General features: G+C 41.2%; 1 protein-coding gene across 3 annotated transcripts in view; it reads right to left on the bottom strand.

Moving 5' to 3' along the window:
* CAPN6 (calpain 6) overlaps positions 1–21785 on the bottom strand; it is a 161346-nt gene that overhangs the window by 8886 nt on the left and 130675 nt on the right. For 2 of the 3 annotated variants that reach the window (XM_063432153.1, XM_063432155.1), the window contains 5 exons: positions 20174–20369; positions 14864–14986; positions 13059–13261; positions 12172–12293; positions 10873–11009 (listed from right to left, as the gene is read on the bottom strand). In XM_063432153.1, coding sequence (XP_063288223.1) covers positions 10873–11009; positions 12172–12293; positions 13059–13261; positions 14864–14986; positions 20174–20369 — 781 coding nt within the window. The remainder of the gene's footprint in view (positions 1–10872; positions 11010–12171; positions 12294–13058; positions 13262–14863; positions 14987–20173; positions 20370–21785) is intronic. The other variant, XM_063432154.1, reaches the window with a different exon arrangement.

The raw sequence follows: 21785 nt of genomic DNA on the forward strand, positions 1-21785 counted from the left end.
ATCCGCTGGACCCTTTCCCTCGCGGGTATAGACCCCGCGTTCGGCACCCACTCCATTCGCGGAGCGGCGGCGTCGTCAGCCTTCCTGGCAGGGGCGTCCCTTTCGGATATTCTCCGAACAGCGGACTGGTCTAGGGAATCCACTTTCCGTACATTTTATTTTCACACTCCCCCTTCTGCTGGGATGTCTCTTCTTCAGCTTTAAAATTGCAAAATAGGAAGCCTCCTGTCATGTTATAAAATACTCGCCTCCTGTCCTTATTAAAATTAAGATTATTAGTAATTACGATTATTAGTAATTAGTAAAAATTAAGATTATAAGAAAGCTCTCTAAGTAATCTGCCACATATCAAACACTATTCAATACGTTTGGTTTCCTTAGTTCCAATATATTGGATGAAACATTTATAACAATCTATGTGGTAATTCTCATGTACAACGTTTACCTATTTGTTAAAGCGTGCTTGAACAATCTGGAACTGATCACATTCCCACAGATCTGATACTATTTATTGGCACTTTCACCATTATCAGATTAGTGAAAAGGTGTCATATACCTCACATTAAGCAGTCAAGTTTTGGTGCCCACAATCCCGTTGTTCACGATTTATTGATAATTGACCTGACTTGATCATGTGTACAAGCAACATTAATTAACAATTCCTCTATGTAATAACATGAAGGGGTGCTGCCCTGGAACAGCACTGTCACTTTAACTGTGGGAACCAATACAGCAAAGAAATAAATGCCAAGACACAAATGAATAGGGTAAATCAATATATATATATATACAATCATAAATAAAGGGAGCACACTAGGACTTTTCAATAGTGGAAAAAATGGTCTTTCCTGTATTAAATCATAATACAGAATCTGTGTACAAAAATCGACGTTTCGACCCTCCTGGGGTCTTTATCAAGATCACAGTGAAGCATACTAAATGTGTACAATATATACATATCAGTGTAATAACGCTTACCAATCAGAAGATCAGACAGCTGAAAAGCTGAAGAACCCGGAAGTGAAGAGACCACGTGAAAAGTGCTTACGTAATCGTGCATGTGACCTGGTTGCTAGGTCACCAAACAAACAACCTCTCTATTCCAGTGTAAAGATCCGGTAGCCGGCGAGCCGGGGAACCCGGAAGTAACTGAACCACGTGATAGCTACCACCTGATCTGCACCAACGTGCATGTGACCGGGTTGCATAGCAACCAATCAAACCATGCAATTCTACCTACCCCCGATAGAAACGGGGAGTAGGACATAACCAATAATGCTGGAGGACATAGTCTTACAGAACATCATGATGTCAGTGATCTGGCAGTGACATACAAGTGAAAACGAAATAACATCAGTGAACAGTGTGTGATAGATGTCAGAACTAAAACAATAAAAAATAAAAATAAAAGACAGATCACTTCAACATCTGGGGCGCAGTAAACTAAACTGCGAACATGCATAACATAAATTAATCAGCAAATTATTGCTAAGTATACTACAATTGGTCCAGTATAATAAAATAACATAAATTATAAATATCATAATGGGGCTAATTCAAAGAAAAGCATCCAATGTTTCTATATATACCGGAATTAGTCCAAAGTAGAAGGATCATTGATATAATCCATAGCATACTGATGTTAGTTCAAGGAGGAGCAACAGATACCATTTCAACTATTAGGTGTGGGAAGGAGATAGTTTACCATCCAGTGTTGAATACTGGACCTCTTATTAGGCCTGAGCCTCTATAGGGTATATATATATTTTTATCATGTATCCAACGTAACATATCAACTGGCTGTATCAACATCCCAGACCTATAGCGCAATGATAATCTATTTAAGCAACAAAAGGGTGAAACACCACATATGTACGTGATGACCAGTATTTCTGCTCCATGACGTACATAATATATATCCTAAATAGGATCATTCATAGTTTAAGTCTGTGTACAAAGACCACAGTTGGATACATGATAAAAATATATATATACCCTATAGAGGCTCAGGCCTAATAAGAGGTCCAGTATTCAACACTGGATGGTAAACTATCTCCTTCCCACACCTAATAGTTGAAATGGTATCTGTTGCTCCTCCTTGAACTAACATCAGTATGCTATGGATTATATCAATGATCCTTCTACTTTGGACTAATTCCGGTATATATAGAAACATTGGATGCTTTTCTTTGAATTAGCCCCATTATGATATTTATAATTTATGTTATTTTATTATACTGGACCAATTGTAGTATACTTAGCAATAATTTGCTGATTAATTTATGTTATGCATGTTCGCAGTTTAGTTTACTGCGCCCCAGATGTTGAAGTGATCTGTCTTTTATTTTTATTTTTTATTGTTTTAGTTCTGACATCTATCACACACTGTTCACTGATGTTATTTCGTTTTCACTTGTATGTCACTGCCAGATCACTGACATCATGATGTTCTGTAAGACTATGTCCTCCAGCATTATTGGTTATGTCCTACTCCCCGTTTCTATCGGGGGTAGGTAGAATTGCACGGTTTGATTGGTTGCTATGCAACCCGGTCACATGCACGTTGGTGCAGATCAGGTGGTAGCTATCACGTGGTTCATTGGCGGATCCAGGGGGGGGGCAACGGGGCAATTGCCCCCCCCCGAGATTCTCCCCTGCCGGCTAGTGCAGGGCTGACATTGCCCAAGTGCCAGCCCTGCATTGTGCCTGCAGACCGGGAGGGAGATCAGTGATCAGTGATCTCCCTCCCCGGTCCGCAGGCACATTACTGACAGCCGACCGGCAGGGGAGGGAGAGAGGACCCGGGAGCTGTTACCAGCAGCTCCTCCGGGTCCTCCTCTCGCGAGATTTGGAGCGTTGCCGCGGTTACCACGGCAACGCTCCAAATCTCGCGAGAGTGAACTCTAGCCCTGGAGCGCGGGCTAGAGTTCACTGGAACCACTGGACCACCAGGGATTCCCCACTGGGACCACCAGGGATCCAGAAATGTCCCCCCTCCTCCTCAATAAAGGTAAGAAGGGAGGGGGGACATAATATATTTTATTAAATACATTTTTTTTTTATTTTTTTATTAAAAAGCCTCCCTTCCCTCCTCCCCTCCCCCATACACACTGCCCCCATACACACTGCCCAACATACACTGCCCCCATACACACACTGACCCCATACACACTGCCCCACATACACTGCCCCCATACACACTGCCCAACATACACTGCCCCCATACACACACTGACCCCATACACACACTACACACACTGACCCCATACACACACTGACCCCATACACACACTGACCCCATACACACACTGACCCCATACACACACTACACACACTGTCCCCATACACACAATACACACACTGTCTCCATACACACACTACACACACTGTCCCCATACACACACTACACACACTGTCCCCATACACACACTGTCCCCATATACACACTGTCCCCATATACACACTGTCCCCATACACACACTGTCCCCATACACACACTGTCCCCATATAAACACTGACCCCATACACACACTACACACACTGACCCCATACACACACTGACCCCATACACACACTACACACACTGACCCCATACACACACTGACCCCATACACACACTACACACACTGACCCCATACACACACTGACCCCATACACACACCACACACACTGACCCCATACACACACTGACCCCATACACACACTGACCCCATACACACACTACACACACTGACGCCATACATACACACACTGACCCCATACACACAAACACTGCCCCCATACACACAAACACTGCCCCCATACACACAAACACTGCCCCCATACACACAAACACTGCCCCATACACACAAACACTGCCCCCATACACACACTGTCCCCATACACACACTGTCCCCATACACACACTGTCCCCATACACACACTGTCCCTATATACACACTGTCCCCATATACACACTGTCCCCATACACACTACACACACTGACCACATACACACACTGACCCCATACACACACTACACACATTGACCCCATACACACACTGACCCCATACACACACTGACCCCATACACACACTGACCCCATACACACACTGACCCCATACACACACTGACCCCACACACACTGCCCCCATACATACACACACTGCCCCCATACACACAAACACTGCCCCCATACACACAAACACTGCCCCCATACACACAAACACTGCCCCCATACACACAAACACTGCCCCCATACACACACTGCCCCCATATACACACTGTCCCCATATACACACTGTCCCCATACACACACTGTCCCCATATACACACTGTCCCCATACACACACTGCCCCACACACACACTGCCCCACAAACACTGCCCCATACACACACTTCCCCCTTACACACACTGACCCCATACACACACTGACCCACAAACACTGCCCCACATACAAACACTACACACACTGACCCCATACACACACTGCCCCCACAAACACTGCCTCCATACACACACTGCCCCACAAACACTGTCCCCATACAACACTGTCCCACAAACACTGTCCCCATACACACTGCCCCACAAACACTGCCCCATACACATACTGCCCCGCACACACTGCACACCTATACACACACAGTGCCCTACACACCCTGCTGCCCCCCCATACACACATTGCCCCAAACACACACACACGACCCCCCCATACACACAGTGCCCCCCATACACACACTGCCCCACACAGACATACAGTGCCCCCCCATACACACACTGCCCCACACAGACATACAGTGCCCCCATACACACACTGCCCCCTAACACACACACTGCCACCCTTACGCACTCACACTCACTTCACCACTCACACACACACTGCACCTTTCACACACACTTCACCCCTAACACACACCACTTCTCCTATGCCCTATATCCCAGCAGACCCCAGGTAAGTTGTCAAACTGTTCTTAAACGGTATGACTACTTACTCCGGGGTGGGATCCTGGCACTACTGGCACCATAACTACTACACTGAGCTGTAGTGGTTATTGTGCTAGGATTATTTTTTTTAAATAATCTACAAGTGCCCCTCCCGAGATCAGGCTCTGGATCCGCCACTGACGTGGTTCAGTTACTTCCGGGTTCCCCGGCTCGCCGGCTACCGGATCTTTACACTGGAATAGAGAGGTTGTTTGTTTGGTGACCTAGCAACCAGGTCACATGCACGATTACGTAAGCACTTTTCACGTGGTCTCTTCACTTCCGGGTTCTTCAGCTTTTCGGCTGTCTGATCTTCTGATTGGTAAGCGTTATTACACTGATATGTATATATTGTACACATTTAGTATGCTTCACTGTGATCTTGATAAAGACCCCAGGAGGGTCGAAACGTCGATTTTTGTACACAGATTCTGTATTATGATTTAATACAGGAAAGACCATTTTTTCCACTATTGAAAAGTCCTAGTGTGCTCCCTTTATTTATGATTGTATATATTGGTACGCGGGATTGCACCTAGGCAGTTTCGATTTTTGTTCAGAGAAATCCAGGAGGAGTGCCTTGCTTATCCATTTTTTGTCTATATATATATATATTTACAGAGAACCAAAAAACAAACAAACAAAAAAATATATATATACAATGCCACAAAATATATACAATAAATCAAAATAAGCACGAATCGTGCAGGCAGCATATACTGGAACAGTCCTTTGGTATAAGGGCAGGATTGTGCAGTTACCACGAGTAGCAGGTAGGGCACAGATCCAGAGTCACAAGACTAATATACTGACACCAGGAAGCAAGATCAGAAGCAGAATAAATGAACAAGGCTGCAGGGTCAGGATCACTGGTAATAAAGCAGAGAACACGGAACCAGAACAAAGGATCGGAGGGCAGAGGAACGAAGGACCAGGAGGACACAGGAACGCAGGATCAGGAGGACACAGGACGAAGAACAAGAGGACACAGGAACGAAGACCAGGAGGCGCAGGACACAGGACCAAGGAACAGTATGCAGGATCAAGGAGCCAGAATCACAGGAAACCAGGAACCAGGGAAACAGGAGACAAGAGACAGTGATCTGGCAAGGAGTGAGGGGAGAAACCAAACTATATAGGTGCAGGGACGGACTGACTGGTCGGGCGCTTCGGACATGGTCCGGGGGCCCGGCCAAGGTAGGGGGCCCGCCACCCAGTCACTTTCTGTGTGTCTTTGACACACAACACAATTTGCGCCGATCACTTGAGTCAAACGCCTCCCTTGGGCCCAGCCAGCTAAACTTTTACGACCTTACGCTGCACTCTGAGGAATTCTGTTCTCTATGTGAAACTTTCTTTGTCTCTGTGAAGCCCATCATAAATCTTCTTGACAGCTAATGTTGTAGATTCTAAGCTGTGTTAACCGTTGGAAAATATATTACCATTTGTATTGCATAGTCATGTTATACTGAATATTCATTGATTATTGTCACGCATGTTACTTATTATTATTTTTAAAATGTCACAATAAATTGTATCTATTTTTATAACAAATTGTGATTTTATTAATATGGAATACATTTCACTTACACGATAACGATCTTTGGGATCTGAGAATTGAAATAGTGGGCAATTCTCAACTGTACTATTTTCATCCCATAAATATCCCCACAGGTCAGTGCACGCGGCTAAGTCAGAAGAGGAGATCAAGCCGCATGCGGCTCGTGTGGAGGCAGGAGTGATCCAGCCACGCGCGGCTCAAGCTTAGGAGCCAGGTCGGTCCCAGGATAAGGTAAATACAGCCACAACCACTTATCCCAGTCACACACCTTTCCTAACGTCCTATCCCATTAAAAGCATATTACCGCATATTTAATAAAACAGATAGACCCCCTACTTCATCCAGGTTACCGATCGATGGTTCGATATTCTGAGCCCTCTCTCATTTACTGTACACGACTATTCGATATTCCTACAAATTTTATATAGCATTTTATGTTTGTTTGAGACCACCTTAAAAATATTGGATATAGCTAAAAATCATGATCACTATATACTTTCTCTACAAACCTCTAAAACGAACCAAACTACTCATCCTTCCGCTATACCACTTTATCCCACCTAGAACTAGTGCCCAGTTAAAATACTTGACTCTTACTTACCCACACTCAGTCATGCCACACACATTTCACCACTACTCTCACTGAATCCCTCTGACTACGGCTAAATTCATCTTCTACATCAGAACACTACTCCTAAGATTAGGTTGTATCCATGTATCGGGTCTTTCATTTAGAAGAGGGGCAGCTTCGGTCTCCTTCAACACTGACACTCCAGTGCATATTATTAAAAGATTGGGCAGATGGAAATCCTCAGTCTACAACCGATATATTCCTCATCCCGAGAAAGAAATGAGGAAAGCTCATTTAAAAGTTTGGCTTTGTAAATTTGATGCAATAAGTGTGTTTTTCTTTAATACCTTTTCACCCTCTTTGCATGAACCCGATTTACATATATTACTAATATGTTTCTCTGAACATATATATTATATTATTCACTCACTCACTCTCTGGGCCGGCCTAAGACATCGTGCTACCTAGGTCCAACGATAAATGACTATGGGGGGTAATGTATAATAAACACAGGTTACTGGCTATGGGAGGATAATGTATAATAAACACAGGTTACTGGCTATGGGAGGATAATGTATAATAAACACAGGTTACTGGCTATGGGAGGATAATGTATAATAAACACAGGTTACTGGCTATGGGGAGGATAATGTATAATAAACACAGGTTACTGGCTATGGGTGGATAATGTATAATAAACACAGGTTACTGGCTATGGGGGATAATGTATAATAAACACAGGTTACTGGCTATGGGGGAATAATGTATAATAAACACAGGTTACTGGCTATGGGTGGATAATGTATAATAAACACAGGTTACTGGCTATGGGGGATAATGTATAATAAACACAGGTTACTGGCTATGGGAGGATAATGTATAATAAACACAGGTAACTGGCTATGGAGGATAATGTATAATAAACACAAACACACAAAAAAAAATAATAAAAAAAAAAGAAAGAATGCAGCTTCAGAATTAATCTAAATTGTATGCTGTCTAGGAGGTGGGAGGGTCTGGGAGGGAGGGTCTGCTGCTGATTGTCTGGAATGTGTCTGCTGACTGTGAGGTACAGGGTCAAAGTTTACTCAATGATGACGAATAGGGGGCGGACCGAACATCGCATATGTTCGCCACCCGTTGCGAACGCGAACACGCTATGTTCGCCGGGAACTATTCGCAAGCGAACCATTCGGGACATCACTAATGTTAGTGTGTGTATATCTGTATGTGTGTTAGTGTGTGTCTGTATCTGTATGTATGTGTTAGTGTGTGTCTGTATCTGTATGTGTGTTAGTGTGTGTGTATCCGTATCAGTGTGTTTGTGTATCTGTATGTGTGTGGGTGTATCTTTATGCATGTTAGTGTGTGTCTGTGTATCTGTATATCTGTATGTGTGTTAGAGTGTGTCTGTAAATTTGGATGTCAATGTGTGTCTGTGTATCTGTATATGTGTTGGTGTATGTATGTATCTGTGAGTCTGCACCTGTGTATCTGTTCAAGCAAATACACCCCTGCATTCAAATATCAACAATACATACAGACACACCCCTACATTTTAAGGCAAACAGTACACACAAATACACCCCTACATTCACACATACATACTCCATTCAAAACATGCTTACAGTCAAACATACATACACTGCTCAGGGCAAGTTCAACCTTGCAAGGATGGGGAAATGGTAGATACCCATCTGGCAAAGTATTATGGTAGTTGTACGAAATATGGGGATCTACCTTTTTTTCCATCCTTACGATAGGTGGACCGAAAACAAATCTTGCACCAGCACCCACTCTAATTTAGGTCAAAAACTTGAATAAAATAACTTTTTAATGGGAGGAAAGGGGGTCTGGGGACCTAAAAACTACCCCACTACAGCCCCTGTCCCCCACAAACACCCAACACTACAGTCTCTATCTGAAATTAGAACCCCTATACCCCCTCTACATCACCTTTTTACCCATTAGAGCCCATGTTGCCCATTAGAACCCTTATCTTCCCACTACAGCCCCAGTCCCACACACTACAACTCCTGTCCCCTACTGAAGCCTCCCCCCCCCACATTACAACTTTTTCTGTAACACATGCATGTGTGCGTGATGTATATTTGTGTCTCTTGCAAGTTGGTGGGTAAACGGGGGCCCCATGATCTCCTATTGCCCAGGGGCCCGATGAGTTGTCAGTCCGCCCCTGTATAGGTGCTAAACAAGGACCAGGTGAAGTGCTTAACGAAAAGAAATGAGAAACAGTGCCAAACAGAAACAGTGGTGAGTGTGAGTACTGCACGAGGGCATATTAACTAAGGAGTGTCGTGACATTCACTAATCAAAAAGACCAATCATAGGACAAATAAGGACTGTAAATACAATATAACATTGCCAAATCTACAACATAAATACACAAGTATATAACTAATACCTAAAAAGTCAATGAGAACACCTTAGAATACATACTTAAAACAGAAAAAGCCATTTCAAACATAATAGATTAATTACCCATCTATCACTTAATATAAGCAATGCACGGTAATAAGGGCACTAGCACATAGTTTAGTTGCCAAAATGGACCCAGCCAGGATGATGCTAATACTATGAAAGAAAGACCAGTGAAAGCTCCAGTTGTCATAGCAGAGACAGGACATTGCAGTACATGGGAAACCTGGACAGCCTATGAGAGGAGCTGGCCAGGTGAAAGGAGGAAAAAGACTGCATGAGATATATTACTTAACATGTGCGAGGATGCTTGAATTGTATGCCTTCCTGAAGATTATTTGGAATGACTGTTTTGGGATATATAAGATATACCTTAACACTTTCATCCTGCTCTACACGATCCAACATGAAAGGATGAGAAAGGGTAACAGACAGAAAGACGCAAAGAGTGACCATAGCAATTAAAACCACAACACACTTAAAACAAATATGTTTTTCAAAACAAATCTGTAATCGCTCTCATATGGTGTCACTTCTAAATCCTTCAAAAGTGTAAAATAACATGCTTGTATACATAAAATTGAGAATAGCATTTGGTGGGTTGTCCTGCATGAGTTACCTTGTTCATGAAACAGATTATTATTATTATTTTATTATTTATAAAGCGACAGCAAATTCCGTAGCGCTGGTGGACTAACAGACATGTAATTGTAACCAGACAAGTTGGACACACAGGAACAGAGGGGTTGAGGGACCTGCTCAATGAGCTTACATGTTTGCCTTCATCTTGGAAGCTTGTGTTATCTTTATAGGTGTAGTCTACATGACTTTGGCTGTCCTGTTTCGTATCTAGAGAAGGCAAATGATGTCCTTGTTGATAATCCTCATGCTCTAGAAATGGGAAGCAAGACAAGGGGGAGGGACTGTGCATGCTGTCCTGGTGCATTGACACATTTGACATACTATTGCTTAGACTGCTGACTGTGAAATACACTTGACGTTGCGGTGACTTGGCTCCCTGTGTGTAAGTGTAAGTAGTCTTAGGACCAAAGTTTCTTATATACATTTTATTCAGGTGCTCAGACAGAGACGGCATCTATTTACAATAAAATTATTCAACATTTGTTGATATTTGGTCTTATTCATCACTTTATGAGGGGTTCGCAAATGTTTCGATGTAGACACCATACACATAAGCATTGAGGAAACATAAATGGTAGGGTTGCTGACATGTTTTGTATGTATTATATGTTAAAACTGTAATATTTCTTTATATTGTTAAAGCCAAATCAAAATCTACCCTTCAAGGATATTATGTGTATATTATGAAAGCTTCTGTACCTGAACTTTGATCGTTTCGCTGATGTTCTTCTGATAGAAGATTGCTCGTATATCAAAAACAGTGTTGTTTGTTTTTTTGCAGACTGCGGACCTAACACTTTCTCTCTCACATTTGATGATAAGATACAGATCTCCTTCTGTGGAAAGCATAAATTCAAGTTCATTTCAAGGAATATACACATGAAAAAACTAAGTGTTACATTAATCACAAATCTGTACACATGCAACCACCTTTTCAGTGTTATACACACACATGTGAGAAAAACTAAATTTGAAAATGTTGGCAATGAAGAGGAAGAGGAAAATTGGAGAGAACGTAAAGAGCCAGGAGGACAACTACCATATTTAACTGATCATTGTAGAATTTGTTTCATATAACAAGACCATGTTATAAAAACAAAAATATCAACTAAGTAGTATAACCTTGATTGGCTTGAATAATAACTGGCTATTTTTGGCTTACGCATTAACAACATTAACAAGTATTAGTGACCTATCAATATGGCTAAAAGGGTATACAGATGTAAAAAGATAGACTCAATGGCTTTGAATAACTATAATGGAACACTCCAAGCTCCATAACAGCTACAATTCACAGTAGTATTTTAGGTTCCAGGTGTGCGCTGGCATCCCACCCTCCATTGTAAGGAGTTAAATATTTTTCAAATGGTTTGGCTTCTTACCTGGGGTTTGCCGGGCACACTCACTGCCTCTACTACTGTCACCAGAGCTAGCTGATGCAAGCACCAATTAGTTATTAGCCAATGAGCCAAAGAGGAGAACTAACAGAAGGACCTTCTGGCTCTCTAGTGATGGTAGTAGAGAGCAGCACCCATCTGACACCTAATAAGAAGTCAAACTGTTTGAAAATGGTTTGTGGCTCTTTACAATGGGGAGGTACCAGGGTACTCTTGGCACCATAACCAAGGTGTTTGGAGTGCTCCTTTAAACCCCTGATTCTGGTTATCTGTATGAGGGAAAAATGGAAAACAGATTTCCTATCTGTGTCCACTGTTGAAGTGTTGGTGTATATGGTTCATCTGACGTTGATGATCTCCAGTAATCTCACAAGTAAACAGTGAGCCACGTCAGGATACAATTATGGTAAAGGATCCTGAAAATGCATCAGCGTGAGATCCCTACATTTTAAATTATATCAATGCATGGCTTTAACAAATGATATGGAGTTCTACGGATAAGATAATCACGGCATCAGACCTAATTCTAGATTAATAAGATATCCAAAGTAAGCACTATTGTATCTTTCAATATATTCAGAACTACATAACAATACCTTACCTCCAGAGTTCTCTGACCTCTGTACTCCTTCCACACTGCGAACAAAAACTTGAGTCACTGTCTGCGGATAACCCTGGAGGAAGGTCCAGCAAGTCACGGTGGGTTTATCATGCAGTAATTCCCTGGGGAGCACATCACACAAGGAAATGTTAGCATCAATAGTCATATTAATTAAAGTCAAATGTTAAAAACCACATGTAAACTATATGATGTATAACAATTGCATATACTCTGTACTGTCAAAACTGCAAAATATATGACAGCAAATCAAAAATAAAGAATGAAAAAAAAAAGCACTCAAATAGAACAATTAAAAAAAAAAAATGCTTCCAACAAATGTAATGCTTATTGACATGTTCTTACATAATTTGTGTTTCTACAGGATTGTAGCTACATAAACGCTATGCTTTTGTTTCGGTTTTGCACTAAAGATACATCACAGCACAGCATTATGTTACAAAACAGCATTAAATTATACAATTTTTGGGAATGCGAGTTTTGATTGGATCCATGGCACCAGGAGAAATATTTTTTTACTAACAAATTATAAAACTCATGGACATCCACAAATGACCAGTCATACATACACCCCATTGGTCTCTAAGCAAACAGCATGTAGCTCACCTAATGTGGATTAAAAAAATTTAAGTAAATTAAAAGTGTGTGCTAGCCAGGTATAGTATAATTCCGGTAAAGCACACTCAAAAGCATTTAAAATGTAGGCTGTAAAATGCAGAATGAGGACAACATTTAATTAGGTAGAAGATACAAATATAGTGCAGTCATTTTCTTTTTTAAAATGCTTAATATGCCAAGTATGCCCTAGTAAAAGTGTGATCCTGCATTGGACTATGTATATTTTGCGGTTCAGATGGTAGAGAGGGTACCTGAAGTGAGAAGGTTCATCCGTAAAGAGTCTAAGGATGAATTCACTGATTATTCCATGATGGAAAGTGGTGGGAATGATTACATATCTTCCTTTCTTTAATATTTTCCTCAAAAAGATGGAGCGTAAGTTCATATATTGAGTTGAGGCAGCCCTTTCTTGCCCATGCAATTTGTGAATGCGATATTGTCTATTGAGTTCCACCTGGTTTAAAAGAAAAAATAAATAAATCTGTGTTGCACTTTAAAATATTGACATACTGAAATTTTGGCTCAGCATGGACTCAATGGATTATTAACATATTTCCTCAAAAGTATAGACTGGATTTTTAACACATTTCCTCAATAGTACATACACAGCTTTTAACACATGTATCAGCAATATGCAGTTGATTTTTTTTTTTAATTATTCATTTTTATTGTAGCACAATAGAATCATACTATCTGTAAAATGCAAATTTTGATGTATTTTAAGTGCAATTAAGAAGATACCAAACGTCATTAATAGCTGGCACATGATGTAAAGTAAAGCAAACGAGACAAACTGTCATAACAATTATCAGCTATAAGTTGCCCCACGTTTTTAGGGACACTCCTGATCATTTAAATTAGGGGATGATCTTCTAAGCGCTTATATATTTTGTGATTAGAATTAAGACTGTTTGTGTGTGGTTTAGAGAGATGTTTTCTAATAGGTTTCGACTGAATATTTAAATTTTGATACTATTCCTGCCCCCTGCTAAATTGTAAAAAAACAAAAACAATGACAAGTCTCAAAATTACCAGTGTTTGATACAATTTCAAAAGAGTATAATTATTGGTGATTACCCTCTATTGGCGTTCGCCTCAATAACCGGAGGTCTTACACCTGATACCTTGGTCGGCCAACCACCTTCATCTGGACAATATAACAATTTGTGGCAATTTGTTCACAAGAACTAGCTGGAGAAATTTTAAAAGCACAAGGAGACAGAGTTCTGGTGCAATCAAAGAGTTTTCGTTTATTAGGATAACAGTCAGGGGTCTTACAGACATTTCATTCAATGTATTCCAATTAGTGGTACAAAACTAAACAATTTCACTGACCAGTTTATTATCTGTCTTTCTCAGCTCCATGATGTAGACAAGGGTGTTGCTGGTCAAATTGAACTTGCTGTGTAACACATAACCATTTGTATGCCGTCTTATACGGAGATCATTCGTTTTAAAAAATCTTCAGTTAATGTTATTCACTTCAAACGTAGACCCTTCAATGCACACCTTAGTATATGCTTATATATTTGCTTGTTAGTTATTATCATGTAATAATACTTATTCTAATGATTATTTACTAATATTTTACATTTTTCATTGTTTTACTAATATACATGTACGTGACTAAAAACCTGGTTCTGGAAGTTAGCAACTAATCAGATGGTTATCTTGAAGACAAGATACTGGGGCAAAAAACATACTTATCTAGGGGGTATTAGAGGCCAACTAGAAGGGCAAGGTAAACTTAAAGTAGCTAAGATAGGATGACTTTGTTAAACATTCTGCCTTGTTTTTCAAACCATTATTCGCTACTTCTGCTGTTTGGCCAAGTTTAATTTAGAAACAAGATGGCTGATGGTCAATGTTATTTTACATTAACCGCCGTTTTATCCTTTTTTTAAATATGTAACTGTATGTGTGTGTGTGCTTCTATTTATTTTTTCTCCACTGTTTGAATTACCATTCTATGCAATAACAATAACCTCTAACCTCGGATCCCCATGCATGACACAGTTTACGTACCAGATGAAAAAGTGTTTTGTGGAATGTATACCTTGAGTATTTCAAAGCCTATAATGAAGTTGTCTCCTTTCCCTTCCTTTTTACGGACTCGCTGATCCTTCTGTTGTAGAGAAATTAGTGCTTCTTCTTCCTCCTTACTCACATCGAAAACATACTAAAAAAAATGAAATATAATGGGAAAAACATTCAAATTACAGAAGAAAATAACTAAAAATTAAATAATTCATACCATATTCCGTACCATACAAGCATGATGCGTACTAATAATAATTATAATTGTGGTAGCATTTGTTTAGCATAGCTAAAGAATGCAAAATGAAGCCCACTTAAGGTAATCATAAATTACCATACTGTCTGCTATTATTGGAGCTGGAACTGTACTTTAACAAACAAACAGTTAGGTCTGGACATATAATACTTTTTAAAAAACAGATCTGCACACACCAGTCAAGCCATAAGACTTGCATTTCCCAGACTTGCGGTAGTAACATCAATGCAAATTTGAGATGTCTGTGGGAAAAGCAAGTCTTATGGTTTGACTGGAGGGGAGATCTGTGTAACTTTTTTCTCCACCATACTTGTCTTGATTTATATACACTGCTCAAAAAAGTCAAAATGAGGCTCAGTAGTGTGTGTGGCCTACACGTGCCTGTATAACCTCCCTAAAATGCCTGTGCATGCTCCTGATGAAGTGGCAGATGGTCTCCTGAGGGATCTCCTCCCAGATCTGGACTAAAGCATCTGCCAACTCCTGGACAGTCTGTGGTGCAACGTGACGTTGGTGGATGGAGCGAGACATGAAGTCCCAGATGTGCTCAATTGGATTCAGGTCTGGGGAACGGGCGGGCCAGTCCATAGCATCAATGCCTTCGTTTTGCAGGAACTGCTGACGCACTCCAGCCACATGAGGTCTAGCATTGTCTTGCATTAGGAGGAACCCAGGGCCAACCGCGCCAGCATATGGTCTCACAAGGGGTCTGAGGATACCTAATGGCAGTCAGGCTACCTCTGGCGAGCACATGGAGGGCTGTGCGGCCCCCCAAAGAAATGCCACCCCACACCATTACTGACCCACTGCCAAACCGGTCATGCTGGAGGATGTTGCAGGCAGCAGAATGTTCTCCACGGCATCTCCAGACTCTGTCACCTCTGTCACAAGTGCTTAGTGTGAACCTGCTTTCATCTGTGAAGAGCACAGGGTGCCAGTGGCGAATTTGCCAATCTTGGTTTTCTCTGGCAAATGCCAAACGTCCTGCACGGTGTTTGGCTGTAAGCACAACCCCCACCTCTGGACGTCGGGCCCTCATACCACCCTCGTGGAGTCTGTTTCTGACCGTTTGAGCAGACACATGCACATTTGTGGCCTGCTGGAGGTCATTTTGCAGGGCTCTGGCAGACAGACACAGCAAACCTTCTTGCCACAGCTTGAATTGATGTGCCATCCTGGATGAGCTGCACTACCTGAGCCACTTGTGTGGGTTGTAGACTCCGTCTCATGCTACCACTAGAGTGAAAGCACCGCCAGCATTCAAAAGTGACCAAAACATCAGCTAGGAAACATAGGAACTGAGAAGTGGTCTGTGGTCACCACCTGCAGAACCACTCCTTTATTGGGGGTGTCTTGCTAATTGCCTATAATTTCCATCTTTTGTCTATCTCATTTGCACAACAGCATGTGAAATTGATTGTCACTCAGTGTTGCTTCCTAAGTGGACAGTTTGATTTCACAGAAGTTTTATTGACTTGGAGTTACATTGTGTTGTTTAAGTGTTGCCTTTATTTTTTTATGCCTGGCACCCCCAGGCATAAAAGGGTTAAACCGCCGTTTAGTGGATCTTCCCCTTTCAGAGAAACAGGCACAGCTACCGCAGAACCCCAAACTCCCAAACAGGATACAAAGTAGCACTCTTATCTCCTGAACTGGAACCTCACAAATAGCTGCTAGCAGCTGAACAGGAAAAGCACCCAAGCGGTATACACTCCTGGCCAGTGGCGTACATACCGGGGTCGCATGATGTCATCTTCCGGCGCCGGCATCAGTAAGCGGCGTGCGAGGGAGCTGAAGAGGGAGCACACAGGGGTGTGTGTGTGTTAGTGTTAGTGTTATTGTGTGTGTGTTAGCGTGTGTGTGTTAGTGTGTGTTAGTGTTAGTGTGTGTTAGAGTGTGTGTTAGTGTTAGTGTGTGTTAGAGTGTGTGTTAGTGTGTGTGTTAGAGTGTGTGTTAGTGTGTGTGTTAGAGTGTGTGTCTGCTAGTGAGTGTCAGTGAGTGTATGTCTGCTAGTGAGTGTCAGTTAGTGTGTTACTGTGTGTGTCTGTTACTGAGTGTGTTTGTGTGTCTGCTAGTTAGTGTTTATCAGTGAGAGTGTATGTTTTGTAAGTGAGTGTGTATGTATGTCTGTCGCTGAGTGTGTCTTTGTCAGTAAATTTGTGTGTCTGTTAGCTAGTGTGTAAGCGTCTGCTCGTGACAGTGTGTGTGTGTCTTCAGCACTTACCTTTCTCCAGCACCGGACTCCCTTGGCGCTGGGGATCCCTCCGCCTCTAAGCTCAGAATGCGCATGAGCGGCAAGAGCCGCGCGCGCATTCAAACCGCCCATAGGAAAGCATTACTCAATGTGCACTCAGTGTGCACCTTCCTATCACTCTGGCCGGGCACCGCGGACCGGAGAGTAGCTCGGCCACGCTACAGGGGAGGTGAGAAGCTGCAGCCGCCTGAGGCTCTTAAGAGAGCGCTCAGGCGGCTGCAGCATTTAAAGGGGCGGCGGGCCCCCTGATGGCGGGCCCCCCTCCCGGCCGGGCCCTCGGACCATGTCCGAAGTGCCCGACCGGTCAGTCCGCCCCTGCTGCTGGGAAACCTTGGGTCCAATTATATATGTGGATGTTACTTTGACATGTACCATCTACCTAGCAATTGTTACAAACTAGGTAAGCTCCTTCATGGCAATGGTGTTCCCTGATGGCAGTGGACTTTTTCAGTGAGATAATGCACCCTGCCACAGTGCAAAAATTGTTCAGGAATGCTTTGAGGAACATGAAAAAGAGTTTAAGTTCTTGCCTTGACCTCCAAATTACCCAGATCTCAATCCAATTGAGCATCTGTGGGATGTGCTGAAACAACAAATCTGATCAATTGATGCTCCAGTTCGCAACATGCTGGACTTGAAGGATCTGCTGCTAATGTCTTGTTACCAGAGGCCACATTCAGAGTTCTTGTGGAGTCCATGTCTCTACACATCAACACTATTTTGGCAACACGAGGGAGACCTACACGGTATTAGGCAGGTGGTTTTAATTTTGTGACTGATCAGTGAATCTAAATAAACTAAAATGTTGTTCCTTTACTCAGGAATGGTCCTTTTGTGTCCTAGTTAAGACTAACTGCACATTGATTATTCCTTAATTACTTTATACTGTCCAGTGATACTGTATATAAGTCAAATGATATCATGGAATTAATATAGTGATGGTAAAAAAGATGACAACCTTATCACTCCATGTGTAAGACAGTGATAAATGCACACAGTAGTGCCTTAACTACAATTGCAGGCCTCATTTGGCAGTGAACAAATTAACATTCTTCAGGGTATCGTACTTGAGTCATTAATATATTTTTATAATTTCATTTTATACATGTTTTCCTGTTACATCTTGTTTTTAGATCACGATAAAAGAAATGAACCTACAACAATAGCTAAAAATAATTAATTATAAATGAAATCTTAGTCATGACAAGAAATATAAATTCCAACATTGTGAATTATTTAGAAAGGTAAGTATATATATATATTCACTAGTTTTGTACCTCTTCCAGAGCTGTGTTTCAAAGCTGTTGTATACAGCAGACACATCCATGTATAAAGTGGAGAAAATGAAGCAAAAATGTTGATCTCATTTGCATATGCCCACCCAGAATCCCTTGCAGTAGTAAAAGCACTGTTAAAGTGAAATTTCTTATGGCTTGACTGGTGTGCTGATTTGCATTTAACAATGTAATAACTACCCACTTGCTTCAGGTGGAAGTGGGTTTTCATCCACACCTTTTTCCCCAGCACAACGTTTGGTGTGTGTGTGTGTATATACACTGAACAAAATTATAAACGCAACACTTTTGGTTTTGCCCCCAATTTTCATGAGCTGAACTCAAAGATCTAAGACTTTTTCTATGTACACAAAATGCCTATTTCTCTCAAATATTGTTCACAAATCTGTCTAAATCTGTGTTAGTGAGCACTTCTCCTTTGCCGAGATAATCCATCCACCTCACAGGTGTGGCATATCAAGATGCTGATTAGACAGCATGATTATTGTACAGGTGTGTCTTAGGCTGGCCACAATAAAAGGCCATTTTAAAATGTGCAGTTTTACTGTATTGGGAGTCCGAAAACCAGTCAGTATTTGGTGTGATCACCATTTGCCTCACTTAGTGCTACACATTTCCTTCGCATAGAGTTGATCAGGTTGTTGATTGTGGTCTGTGGAATGTTGGTCCACTCCTCTTGAATGGCTGTGCTAAGTTGCTGGATATTGTCAGGAACTGTAACACGCTGTCGTATACGCCGATCCAGAGCAACCCAAACATGCTCAATGGGTGACATGTCCAGTGAGTATACTAGCCATGCAAGAACTGGGATGTTTTCAGCTTCCAGGAATTGTGTACAGATCCTTGCAACATGAAGCCGTGCAGCATCATCCCTTATCTACCCATGCCACCCACTGCTCAAGTTATCCTGATGCGCGTTTCGCCGAATACTGGCTCTTCCAGGGGCACCGAGTCAAAGTATAGCGGTAGTTTAAATATACCGCCCTCAGCACCGATTGGAGAATAATTCCACCAACTGGACTGGAGGGCAAAATGTGACGTAAGTAATAAGTGTTAAGCCTTTGTAATAAGGGTAATCTTGATAAAAAGCAGATATTGGTATAGTGTCCTGTTTCAAAGAAGGATATAACACAAAGAAAGGGAATATGCAGAGTAGTGTTTAGCCCGTAATCAGAGATATAAGTGAGGGTGTATAACAATATCAATATAAGTTTGTGCCATTTTTTCCCTCTCGTATATATTTCCTTAAGGGGTATCCCCCATACATAATTAGCAACCTGACACACTCTCCCTACCTGCATCTTAATTCAGTGAAAAAAAAAGAAGGAATCATGGTTCTAGTAGTCAATTTTGGAGTAGAACCTTACAAACACTTTAACCTATGTGAGGGACTCATGAGGAAGACAGATCAGGAACTAGCAAGACATAATTCCTTTGAAATATCTGTACAACCATTACATAAGTTAACAATGAAATCTTTCTAAAATCTCTCTCTTGAGTATTGCAATATAATATTTCATTTACCTGAGGGTTCTGGAAGAAAGTAATTTTATTGTTAAAACATCCTCCAGAGCGATTTAATAGAGGCTCTGTGTTTTTTGTCCAGGATCCTCGCACTTCCTTCTTTTCCCATGTTTTGTGGAAGCTTAGCGATGAGGTATTTATCATTCGGCACACGTCAGCATGGGTGAAGTTTGTGCACCAATCTTCAAAAGTCATCCTGTTGCAACAAAACACACAGATCTATATTTTGTTCAGTTGATTGCAAAAGTGAGTAACACAAGAAGTAAGTAACATGAGCATGATGCTAGGTTTTTATAATATTTTAAGATAATATTTTGTAATTATAGACTACATTGATTAGGGATTTTGAAAAGGACAAGGAATTTTGGAATTTACAAAATGTATGATCAAAACAGACAATCTATAAAGTAGCTCAACAAAGTATACAATATGTGCAAAATTGCAAGTGAATATTGTGAAAAATAATTTCCAAAAATAATAACTTACAGAAGATAATATCCTTTGGTACTCCAAATAGAGTTAGAACATATGGTACATATAAAAAAGCACAAAAGGAGAAACATAGTGTAATAGTGTATAAGAAATAAGTATTAAAAAAAAAAAATTAAGATTGGAATATCACTCACAAAGGAAGAGCAGTGGAAGCCTGCTCTAACTTATCCAGCTCGTAGTCCACAACCCAGGACTTAAATGATGATGAAAGTAGCAGGATGCCAGCTCAATCAAAGATGAATAAACCTTTTTTTTTTGTAATAAAATCAATGATCACCATTCCCATACAGAAGTCCAATAACCATTATTCAGTGCTGTATGAAAAATATCTACCAGTCTCAACAGCTTTCGGCACTGCAGGTTACACTTCCTGGAACACGGAGTTCCGTCCGATCACGTGGTGGCGTGATGATGTAATTGACGTGAGTGATATTTTGTGAGTGATATTCCAATCTTAAAATTTTGGGGGTTTTAATACTTATTTCTTATACAGTATTACACTATGTTTCTCCTTTTGTGCTTTTTTTATATGTTCCATATGTTCTAACTCTATTTGTAGTGCCAAAGAATATTATCTTCTGTAAGTTATTATTTTTGTAAATAATTTTTCACAATATTCACTTGCAATTTTGCACATATTGTATACTTTGTTGAGTGTGTTTATATATTGTGTATGCACTCTTTAGCACTTTTTTGACACTTTTGATGCACTTGTTCGCACTTTAAATATTTTTTTTTTAAATCATTCTTTATTTATCGGATTTTTGTGTATTTAAATAAACATATCAATATTCGGGAGAGGGGGTACAGAAAAGAAAAGAGGGGAAGGGTTGGGGTGGGGGTATAACATTTGCATCCGTTCAGATTTGTACCATCGCAGGGTACGCATAAAAATATTATAAAGCAAGCAATGGTATACAGTGGTGTATCGGCATTGATTGGTAGTCAGAAATCCATGCGTTCTTTCTCGCTCGTTTGGGAGCCAGTAATTGTGTATACCAGTATCGTCTTGGTGGGGGGTTACCTTTAGGTTAGGGGGGGGGGTGGGGGTCTGGTCGGGTCGTGAGTCCAGCCGGGGTTAGAGTGCCTAGTCCCGTCGGGGACGTTGTTTGGTTCCTAT

Source organism: Pelobates fuscus, chromosome 9, assembly GCF_036172605.1.
Source record: "Pelobates fuscus isolate aPelFus1 chromosome 9, aPelFus1.pri, whole genome shotgun sequence".
Classification (NCBI taxonomy): Eukaryota; Metazoa; Chordata; class Amphibia; order Anura; family Pelobatidae; genus Pelobates; species Pelobates fuscus.